Raw genomic sequence first — 12,002 nt, forward strand, 5'->3', positions numbered from 1 at the left:
CCAACTGCAACGCATACTCGCTCACCTGGAGAGGCAAAGCCGAAGGGGTGGTCTAAAAATTAATCTGCAGAAAACTGAAATAATGTTTAACACTCTCGGAAGAGAACAGCAGTTTACGATAGGTAGTGAGGCACTGGAAGTGGTAAGGGAATACATCTACTTAGGACAGGTAGTGACTGCCGATCCGGATGATGAGACTGAAATAATCGGAAGGATAAGAATGGGATGGGGTGCATTTGGCAGCCATTCTCAGATGATAAACAGCAGGTTGCCATTATCGCTGAAGAGAAAAGTATATAACAGCTGTGTCTTAACAGTACTCACGTACGGGGCAGAAACCTGGAGGCTTACGAAAAGGGTTCCACTTAAATTGAGGACGACTCAACGAGCTATGGAAAGAAGAACGATAGGTGTAACGTTAAGCGATGAGAAAAGAGCAGACTGGGTGAGGGAACAAACGCGAGTTACTGATATCATAGTTGAAATCAAGAAAAAGAAATGGGCATGGGCTGGACATGTAATGAGGAGGGAAGATAACCGATGGTCATTAAAGGTTACAGTCTGGATTCCAAGGGAAGGGAAACGTAGCAGAGGGTGCCAGAAAGTTAGGTGGGCGGATGAGATTAAGAAGTTTGCAGGGACAACATGGCCACAATTAGTACATGACCGGGGTAGTTAGAGAAGTATAGGAGAGGCCTTCGCCCTGCAGTGGACGTAATCAGGCTGAGGCTGATGATGTTGATGATGATGATGATGATGAAAAGCTCCGGCATTCAAGCTGGCGCGCGCTTTCATTCCTGTGAGGTAGAACCGGGCAGTTCGTCCACCGCTGTTAAGTTGATGCCTAAATGAAGCCTTGTTGTTTTCGCTCCATCGTTGCGCTGTCCTTCCCTCAGTCACGACAAGTTTCGCAAAATGTAGGCGTTGAAGGCGACCAAGGGAAGGCTGTACTTTTGAATGGCCTACGATTTGGCTTTGCTGCGAAAAGTGAACGCACCGAAGCCATTTCCGGATCCAGCACGGTGGGAATTCATAGCAAAAAACTATGAACTTTGTTTTTGAGAAAGTATTCAGTGTACGCTGTTCGCGCGAAAGTGTCGACCTCCTGTTGGCGCACTTCATTGCAAATGACCGTGCCAGCGTCAGAAAGCGAGGACTCGGCTCTTATTTTTCTCGATATGATTCCTGTATTGACAGTAATAAGATTAGTCTCTTAAAGACCTAAATATAGTTCGGCGTTACGTGAACGAGCCCACATGCAACATAACCTTGGCGAAATCAACAGCGTCGATAGTTCGACCGATGGTTGGGCGTATGGGTGGACGCGGCCAACGCGTTCCCACGCGCCCAGCGTCTAGCAACACTCGCCCGCTTACGTACGTAGGAATTTCGCAGTACTAAAAGCCCTGACGGAACACGCGTTCCTACGTTCCACAAAGCGCTTGCGTGCTGCGTACGCATCGTCATGGCGCAGTACTAAAGCTGTGTAGTAATTTAGGTGGAGATGCGTGCCAACACGCACTGACCAATGCTGCCTGTCTAGCGGTTTTGCCGCCTAATTGAGAGATCTTTCGCGCTGTAAAGCGGGGAAGCTTCTTTATTTATTTGTAAAGCTAACTTTGTTTATTTATTAGCAGGATTTATTTGGACACAATAAATGCTGCATTAGTTGCGCCTTGCCCACGCCCGTTGTTCGCAAGATCGGCTCGATGGAGGTTTACAGGGTCTCCGATGGCATCCACGCTATAGAGACCCCGCCACGCCAGATAACAAATGGACACAGGGAAAGCGTGACCATACCTGGTTGAAAAAGAAGGAATTTTTTTGTAATTTCAATCACTACCCTGTAGTTCAGCCTGTTTTCTGGCAGGTATTGTATTTTGTGACCGCCTCTTTTTTTTCGTTCAACAATACGTTTCCGCGCATCAAAGCCGCACAAGAATGCGCTTACTAATTGCGATATTTTACATCTTTTATTTTATAAACGCGAAACTGTCGCAACTGGATGCTGCGTCTATTCAGCGTCTGCACCGAGCAACCAACTCACTGTCAACGCTGCCGGACTACTTGCCGCGGTAACACAAGTGCAGCAGCCACGCGCCCACAGCTCTCCCTTCATAGCTTCACAATGTTGCCCACCAGTGTAAAGGCTGACTGGCCATCTTGTGCTCTTCTTCCCTTTTGAGGTGATTGTTCATTATATTTGTCTTCTGCATATAAAAGAGAACACACTTTTCCACACCACTCTTGGACTTTCTCTGTTAGGGTCCTCAAGTATTCGTTGTAATTCGTCCCCAGTGTTGCTGAACAGGATAATGTCATCTGCAAACCGAAGGCTGCTGAAATATTCGCCGTTGATCCTCACTCCTAAGCCTTCCCAGTTTATTAGCTTCAATACTTCTTCATGATTATGTTGCGCTTAGCGTTACACTGACGATTTCAAATGAAGGTCGGGGCGTGGAGATACCTGCGTACCTAAAATCGTCAGAGTAACATTAACCGCACTATAATCGTGAGCGTCCACAAACTAGCCCTCTTCAGTGCTTTACTACTTGGATACTTCTTCCAAGCATGCAGAGAGTAGCATTAGAGAGAATATGTCTCCTTGCTTGACCCCTTTCTTTATACGTATCTTTCTAGTCTTCTTGTCGATAACCAACCTATCTGTGCAATCTTTAAGTATTTCCCAATGTATTCATGTATGCCTTGAGTACCCCTTGATTACCTAGTGTCTCTAGGAGTGCTGATATCTACCGAATGAAATGTTTCATAATCTGTGAAAGCTATATAGAGATGTTGATTGTACTGTGCAGATTTTTCGATTACCTGATTGATGACATGGATGTGATCCATTGTAGAGCATCCCTTCCTGAACCCAGCCTGTTCTCTTGGTTGACTGAAGCCAAGCGCTGCCCTTATTCTTTTGTAAACTATCTTGGTGAATATATTTTGCACTACTGAAATTAAGCTAATGGATCTATAAAAACTTTTTAATTCGTTAATATCTCCCACTTTGTGGATTAGTATAATGTTGGCGTCCTTCCAGTTCTCGGGAGCATTTGAAGTCGTGAGACATTGTGTACAATGGTCCGCAAGCTTTTAAAGCGTTATATGTGCATCTTTCATTAAATTGACTGTTATTCCATCATTATTGCCGCTCTTCCCCGTGTGATATCTTGGGAGGCCCTTCTAACTTTAGCGTTAGGTATAGAATTAGCTTCTCTATATTGTTCACTGATTGTTCGAATGAAGGTAGCGTGGCTCCTCTGGCTACTCTACAGGTCAGTATAGAATACTGCCACGGCCTTTACCACAGCCTTTCAATTACTGATGATATTACCCTGCTTATCTTTCAGTTCTTACATCTTGGCTTATCCAAGGCCAAGTTTTCTTCTCACTGATTTCATGCTGCGTCCATTTTTTACGGCTCCATCAGCCTTTCTCACGTTATAATTTTGAATATCCCTTGCCTTCGCCTTGTTGAGCAGTTTAGATGGTTCTGCGAATTCTATTTGATCTCTTGAGTGGGACACATTCGTGACAATGGCGGGGTGCTCAACCTAAGCGTTGCTTGAGATTGTGCGCTGCATACATTGACGATGGAAACAAATGGGCCCATGGCATTTGGGTTTACGACATTGCACTAAAGGATGCAGCTGCACCAGAATGTCGCTTCTTGGTTAATCGGTAACAAATCAGTGGTAAACACCGCTTAGGCAATCTTAGCCATTCCGCAGAGCCTATAATTGTTCAATTTTCCTTTAACAGTAACCTCCGAACAACATCTAAGTAGAAGATGCGTGCACATGGTAGTTAGCGGATACGATGAGAGTCCCAGCACGTTGCCTCCGAGATTCTTTCAGCGCGCCGCGGGCCGTAGCGAGTGGTGGCCCCCGAGATGATGCTTCACCTCGGGGGCCACCGAGATGAAGCATCATCTCGGGGCCTACCGAGATGATGCTTTGACGGCGTGCAGAAATGGGCGCTTTTTTTTTTCCTTTGGTCCTGTTGTTTCAGTTTCGTACGAAGAAGGTCTACATTTTCGAGGAGTTCGCGACGCAACCGCTTGTATTTCAAACCTAAAGCTTTGCACGAATAGTCCTCTATATCTACAGTACGTAGATTTATCTTTGAAGCTGGCCTTGAAAGCGCTTCATGAAGATTGCGTTTCAGATGGATTTCAACATGTATGTTGCATCTGCATAATTTTTTTCTGTTTTCCACGGGATCTTTTAGAAGGGCCTGCGTTAAGACGACGTCCACGTCGTTCGACTTATTAAGAATCGCCATACAGTGAGATACCTTACGCGTCCATCACACACGCAAAGAAGGCAACTTCTGGCGTTCCGTTACATTTGTCTGGAAACATGCTTTCCGAGCACATGCTTCTGAGCTTCACACATACCTCGAAGTGCTACACAAGTGCCATTTGGCGCATCAAACTAACTTGCCTACCACTTAGCACTTAGAAGATCGACCACATTTAATGCACCTTCAGTGTTTTTCAACTGAAATATCCACTTGAACAGCAGATGAGCGATCACATCACCGAGCTTCCGCTTATATAATTATATGATGCTTAGCAGATGCTGTAGCCTTTGATTGGCGCCGGCTACTCCTTTTTACTTACAGATATTAAAAATAAATCCCTTAAACGCCATTAAAGGAAGCGTCCCCTCCAATACCACAGTAACATAAGTAAACGCGCATATACTGCTTCAAGCTTAACAGACCTACTTAACCGGCTCCTTCGGCCCTATAGCTATTGCAGCACCTAGATGCATTCCAGTCCTTTGGGTGTTTACTCTGGCACTATAATCGATCGAGGGTTTAACTATCTAATAAACTTTTACGTGTCCGCTTCCCAGTGTGTGCTATAGGATCGTATACCTTAGGTTCTTCTGCAATGAACCTTGCTTTCCATTTAACACTTTCTTTAACGTACAGCGCATCGCTGTTATCGTTCGCCTCCTCAATTTTCCTTCATGCCTGTTCGTAGAGAGAGAGAGAGGGAGAGGTAAACGCGATGGGACAGGAAGTGATGTTAACTGGATGAGATTCCGGTTTGCTACCCTGCACGGGGGGGAGGGGGTAAGGGAAAATGACAGACGGAATAAGGGAGAAGTAAGCATCTGTACAGCTTACGTGATAGAAATAGTGGTGTCCTTCCTTGTGCATGATGTCGAGCATATATTGCAAATACTCCTGCGGCATGTCGTTGAGCTTGAACTTAGCCATGTCTACTTCGGTTTAATATAGAACAGTGCGCGAGTTGAAAAACTACCAAGGAGCGTTCGGGGCTGAGTAAGCTACGCTGGCTGTTCTGGGAGGGTTCTGAAAGCAGCGCTTGCGCTCCCTTGGCAACAGCACACAATGGGGCGATTTTTCAGTTTGGATTAATGGGCATAGCTTCTCGAGCCCCGTAGGTTTGTTCAGAGCATTGTGCAAGGTTACCTGTGCGGCAGCCTCATCAATTTACGCTAACTCATGGTACTTGACGCTGCCATAACTTTTGTAGCTGCGAATAGCTCGATCTTTCTGCCGTACTTCGAGCGCCAAGTTTACTGATCGTTCATGGCCATAATGATGTCACTTCTCGTCTTTGCGCATTAGAACCCATGATAATAGTATGGCACTAATTATCAGTATTATTAAACTATAATGTCTCCATTTTAATCTATGGTGCAAAGTGTTGAACTTCCAAGATCATCTGTCTTTCTTTCTTTCTTGTTTACTTTTTTCCTATGATTTCTTCATTTATCGAGAAACCGCTCTCTGACCGGCCATCACAGCGCGAAAATAGAACAAATTTTGCAGATAAACGCACATTATAGACTCTGTTCGAAAGAATGGTCTCCTAAAGCGGATAATTAAACGTTGTATTACTGTTTCTCTTGCGCATTGCGTTTTAGCAAAGCGATCACGTGCCTTCCCGGCCATCAGCAAGACACGGAAACTTATTACGCGCACCACACGATCTACACTGTAAACAAAAATTTGCCTGTTTGAAAATTTTCGTGGGTTTTTCGCCCCAAAACTGTCCATCCCTGAATGTTTACTCCCATATGGCAGTATAGCAAAATTTCAAAATTTTACTGTGGTCGCTACCTGCCGTATGATAAAAGCCACGTGGTGTGATCTTGTTACGTAATAAAATCTTTTTCTCCTTTGTAGAAACCAAGTACAGGCGGTTTTAAAAAGCACCCCTCACCGCCTGACATTAGAGATGGCACACCGCCTGCCCGGGTAGCATATTAGCTCAGGCCCGCCGGACACGGTTGGTCGCGTGGCCACTTCCCCAGAGGCTCTTTGCGGTGGCGGCGACTAGCGTCACTGCCTACGGCTTTCACCTATGTGAACTGCTTCAAGGGCCGCAGTTTATTTGAATTGTAATTTCTTTGCCTGCTGCCTTCCAAAAGATGTTTTAGGCTTGCCTGACGGTCACTGTCTCTCAGCTTCGTGTGTGTTCCCTGTTATCACTTCGGCGATAACGAAGGGTTGAGTGCAATGGCGGTGCTTGAAATCGCGGGAAAACAGTTACGTACGACGCCGAAGCTGACAGACGATTCATGTCGGCCCAGGTTTCTGGAAGTGTTTTCGCGTTGCATGTCCACGACGTTTGTGTTTGAATGCGTCAATTGCGCCTTTTATGGTCACGTGAGCATGCTGACAGCGTACAAGGTACGCTGTGGTGTTTTAAACGTGCCGCCTTGCAATGCCAGAAGCAACCACTGCTCGAGGAAAGGCGTCTGCGCAGGTCCCACATGAATGCCATATTCGGATTTTCTTGTGATGTTGTGTTGCCAGTGAGGCTGGCCGGGTAAAACTTCTATATTTATCTTTGTACTAGCCTCTTGATCCTCCGTTGGTGGATCGAGATGTGGATCGAGAGACGAAGGATCGAGAGAAGCAAGATGGAGAAACTCGGGCCAAGAGCTGGGCAGCGATTTCTACATCGTGGAGGTCGTCGTACCGCTCGAAGGCCAAGGCAACAGCGGCATAAGGAAGCATCACATTACGGTCTGGGACGCCTTTCGAAAGGCGCTACCCGCGGTGCAACTGGACATTATGGACATCGAGCAATGGGCGCCCAACGTCTTTGAGACGACGGAAGGAGCCATCAAAGAGCTGGAGACGGACGAACAGATACACAAGATGGACGGTCGGCTGGCCCACTTGATAGAAGCCAAGCAGCCCATAAAGGCGAGGTTGCAGAAGCGACGAACCAACCGAAGTGAAAGGAAGAAGATTGCCGAGCTCAACAGGCAGATAGAGGTCCACTACAGGATGACATGCACCCAACAGTAGAACGAGGCCTGCAACGAAGCCGACGGACATTTGCACAAGGGCAAGACGTGGAACATGCTGCGGCACCTCCTTGACGAAACCAAGACCAAGACCCACCGACACAAAAACCTGGCAAGGATCCTACACAAGGCAATCTGCAAACACGTGGAAGACGAGGTCAAGGAGCGCTTGGACGCCAAGTACCTACCGACCACCCCCACGGAAAGACACCGTATTACCAAGGCAACGAGAACGAGACGCCAGATCGAGACATCCAGACGTGGGAAGTCAGAGTTGCCCTGCAGAATCTCAATGGCAGGTCCGCCGCAGGTCGCGATCGAGTGACCAACAGAGTGCTCAAGATCCTCAACGAAGCGGCCATCGAAACGCTCCCGAACTTCTACAACAAGTGCTGGCAAGAAGAAAAGCTGCCCAAGCCATGGAAAGCAGCCAAGACGATCCCCATCCCCAAGCCTGGCAAACCACCCAACATAGAGAACCTCAGGCCGATCTCGCTCACTTCGTTTGTGGGAAAGGTCCTCGAGTACGTTCTCATGAACAGGTGGCAGCGTTACCTGGAAGAATCAAAGCGTTACCCAAATTCCATCATCGGGTTTCGGAAGAAGCTCGGGACGCAAGACGCGTGATCTTACTGAAGAACAAGATCATCGACGATACGACGGGCACCAAGGACAACAGGTCCATACTCGGGCTGGACTTGCAGAGCGCCTTCGATAAAGTGAGGCACTCGGCTATCCTGGCCCAAGTATCCAGGCTAAACATGGGCAGAAGGGCACACCAGTACATCAAAGACTTCCTGAGAGAACGGACCAACGAAATCTGCGCGGGAGACCTGCAGCTCAAAGAGAAGAAGCTGGGCAGCGTCGGAACTCCGCATGGCTCGGTGATTTCCCCGCTACTCTTCACCCTCGTGATGATCAGGGTGGCCAACCGGCTAGAAAGAGTAGTTGGAGTCCGGCACACCATCTATGCCAACGACGTTACGCTATGAGTACCGGAAGGAAGCGTCGCACACATCGTGACAACGGTGCAAGAAGCGGTCAACGCCATCGAGGAGCAGCTGGACGGGTCTGGACTCATTCGCTCTCCAACCAAATCATAAACTGCTGGTGATTCCACCGACAGGAGTGGGCAGGAAAATAAAGGATATGGAAGTCAAGTACGAGCGCCCGAAGATCACGGTCAAGACAGCGGGAGGACAAGTAATACCGGGGGTCGAGAAGATTCGAGTGCTCGGGCTGCTCATCCAGCGAAACCGAGTCAATGGTAAAAGGGGTCAACAAGCTCGCGGGCAAAGCGGCCGCGGCAATGCGACTCATCAAGAGGGTGCCCAACAGAAGAGCGGGGAGGAAGGAGGAGAGCCTCACTAGGCTCGCTCAGTCCTTCGCAATTAGCCACATAACGTACGTGGCCGCCTTCCACAACTGGAGGCCGAGTGAACGTAACAAGATAGACGCCACCATAGCCAAGGCGTATAAGGCGGCACTCGGTCTCCTCGGGAGCACGAGCACCGTAAAATTCATGGCTCTGGGAGTCCACAACACGCTGGACGAAATAACCGAAGCACAGAGAACGGCGCAACACGAGCGTCTCTCTGAAACGAGAACCGGAAGACAGATACTGCGAGATTTGGCCTCGAGCCTCGAGCCGAGGGAAGGCAAGCAGCAGAAAGACGCACGTATACCGGATAGCATCACCAGAAAGCTCAGGGTCTGCCCGATCCCGAGAAATGTGAACCAGGAGCACAACAAGGAGCGGAGGTTGGCGAGGGCCAGGGGTCTCGTGGACCTCCACCCCAGAGAAGAAGGCGCCATCTACATGGACGCGGCGAAGTATCGAGGGAGCAGCGACGCATACGCGGTGGTGGCTGTAGGGGCATCGACGGGTGCAACGAAGACCGCTTCGAGCGTCCGGACTCGAGAGGCGCACCGAGCGGAGGAGGCGGCCATCGCCTTGGCCGTCTCTGACCCCGGATGCACTACAGTGTTGTGTGACTCCAGAATGGCAGTGAAGAACTACGCCAAGGGTAGGGTATGTAGTGAGGCTGTGCGCATACTGCGCAAGGCCGAAGACATCGCACGCAAAAGTGCTGTGGTGATCAAGTGGTTTCCGGCCCACATGGGCAGTGACGTGTTGGAACGCGGGAACATGAAGCACAACGAGATGGCCAACTCGGCCGCGCGAGAACTAACCAACCGCGCAGCTGCAAGCACGGCGGACTCGGAGTGTTGGTCGCGGTGCAGTGCCAAGGACAAGATGACCACCTTCAACGAAATAGTGAAGTGGTACAGACTTAACAGAAAGACTATGCCGCCACCTCACCCGGGGCTTACCCGGAAGGAGGAAGTGGTATACAGGCAATTACAGACGGGGTCCCTGCTCACCCCGGTGCTAGCTAAGCACGTGTGTCCGAGCATGTACTCGAGTGACATGTGTAGTTTGTGCGCGAAGGAGAGAGCCACCGCGGCTCACATCCTTTGGGACTGTAGCATAAATCCGCGAGAAGCCGGCGAAAAGACGATGATCCCGCCGCAGCTAGAGGCAGTAACGAGGAGCTATGACAGAGACACAACTCAAGGCCGTCCTGCAGGTCTCGGCAGCTCTAGAAAGGCAGCGACCGCGCGAAACCGAGGAGAAGGGGGGCAGCACACCCAGGAAGGGGGCGGCGGCCCTCTCGGACCCGCGGAAGTAGCGAGGAAGCAAGACCTCGAGGAGCACAATGCACGAGACTGACGTAGTGGCCGCATCGCTGCAAAAGCTTGTCCTCCCTGCGTGGAGGGAGCCTTACCGACTCTGCAGGCATTTTCACTAAAGTTGTTCTCTCGCTCTCTCTCTGTACTACCCTCCTCGCCCACGATAAATTGTAGATCATACCCCCAAAAAAATCTTACTGAGCCAGCTGAACCTAATCGTTACCGCGAATATCTATTTTCACCCCGTTGTTATTGCTTCAACGTGCTGCTCTAAGCATGTGCACACACTGACTCAGAAGCATATCTGCTAGCTACGATTGTGCAAATTTGTTCGAGAGAGCAGTGATATAACTTTGCCTTATGGTCGAGAGGCAATCAATGTGTGCCGAACAAACAGCGTGGTCAAAAAACAAATGTATCTCTCCGCACTTCTTCATGTAACGTGGTTTGTTACGGGCCATGTTCAGGCGAAATGAAAATTTCTGTTTTATGCAAGGACTATATGTGCATTAATAAATGTTTTTTTATGCAACGACTAAATATGCATTCGTAGCTATACCGTGGGGCTATGTGAACTGATCCCATCGGAACATCATAGATTGCGATGGAACAATGCTCGACGTTAGCGTGTCCTTAGCGCTTTTTGAATCAGTTTTCTTGTACACGCACAGAAAGTACGGAGTACAGGATCACAGTGGTTCTGCTTTCCTTGATATTAAGTATTGTTTTCTTTAGCAGCCTATAACTTTCCTCGGACATCTCATGTTTCTCGGAAGCTCATGTACGCACTTGATCATTGTGCTTTGAAGCACAATGACCGCTTCTTCATTACCCTTTTTTTATAGAAATACCTGTTGACGGCACCGTGCTCGCCAACTATAAGTTGTAAGGCTCACATGCTGGCAAAACTGGAGATGGTTGTGGCGCTAGAAACACCTTCATCCAAATTTATATTCACCTCAACTGCCTCAGATCCGCGTATACATCCAAAAGCCATCACCGAAGCACTTCATTCTTATACCTTCTTCAAGCTCACAAATATCCTACCTAGCGGCCACTGGAGACGTACATTCAATTGAATAAGATACACGGTGCTCAGCCTGAAGTTGCGAAATTGAAACGCGATTACTTCAAAAATGCTCTCGTTCTCTGCTTAGGACAACGATGCTGGCTACTGCATCCTTGTTTATTTGGGAAGCTTCCTATCTAGCGGTGTTAAGTTTTCAAAAAAATATTGCCCCCTACTGTCTTGCTCCATAGCTTCGCCTTTGACTTCCATTGCTCTTTCAACTTGCGAGTGGCAAAAGTAATCATGATGGGTGGTACGGATTGGGGCGAGAGAGCAACCTGCGAATGCTGTTACTGTCAGAGTAAGTAATGTCCTGCAGCCCCAGTGTGTCAGACACAGAGCTTTTACTCCTGCCAGCAACTTCTCATTTGTTGTTAGTTCAATGTCGTGAACCTCTAGGTTCGGTCCCATACTATATTGCTAGTATGGCAAAGAAGTCCGACACGGCTGTGGATGGCACGATGGACGCAGACAAGAAGACGCAACAGCGTAGGCTTAGCCAGTCACACCAGGAACAGCGTCTAGCCCGAGCCCCACTACAGGAGCACTGGCGATCCGGCTGCGGAGCTCTGCACCGGCGCACTTCTTCCTTACAATTTCCCCCCTCGCTGAAGACGGAGCCGCACAGGAGGCCTAGGGCGTCGTGAGGACGAAGGGCTCGTGATACGGCTTGAGCCGATCTACGTGCACAGTTTCGCGGCCTCGGCGACGCAGGTCCATTGTGGGCGTGAGAAGTTCGATGACGTAGTTCATCGGAGAAGTTTGCTGTAGAACCCGGTAGGGCCCATGGTATAGGGATACAAAACTTAGAGGAGGCACCTGGTGTCGAAGTAGGAGGTACTCACAACCAAATGAGAGCGTCAGGCGAAAACTGGCGGGGAAATTTCAGAAATTTCATGACGAAATTTCTGTAGGGCTTGTTCTCGCGTTGT

General features: G+C 48.8%; 1 protein-coding gene and 1 long non-coding RNA gene across 2 annotated transcripts in view; one reads left to right on the forward strand and one right to left on the reverse strand.

Moving 5' to 3' along the window:
* The window catches only part of LOC139049877 (uncharacterized), a 56,688-nt gene extending 51,342 nt beyond the window's left edge, over positions 1-5,346 (reverse strand). The window contains exon 1 of the mRNA XM_070525735.1: positions 5,146-5,346. Within this exon, the coding sequence (XP_070381836.1) occupies positions 5,146-5,238 (93 nt within the window). The 5' untranslated portion in view covers positions 5,239-5,346. The remainder of the gene's footprint in view (positions 1-5,145) is intronic.
* Positions 1-12,002, forward strand: part of LOC139049879 (uncharacterized) — a 225,462-nt gene that overhangs the window by 51,207 nt on the left and 162,253 nt on the right. The gene's annotated exons all lie outside the window — the stretch shown is intronic.

This window comes from Dermacentor albipictus, chromosome 9, assembly GCF_038994185.2.
Source record: "Dermacentor albipictus isolate Rhodes 1998 colony chromosome 9, USDA_Dalb.pri_finalv2, whole genome shotgun sequence".
In the NCBI taxonomy this organism is placed as follows: Eukaryota; Metazoa; Arthropoda; class Arachnida; order Ixodida; family Ixodidae; genus Dermacentor; species Dermacentor albipictus.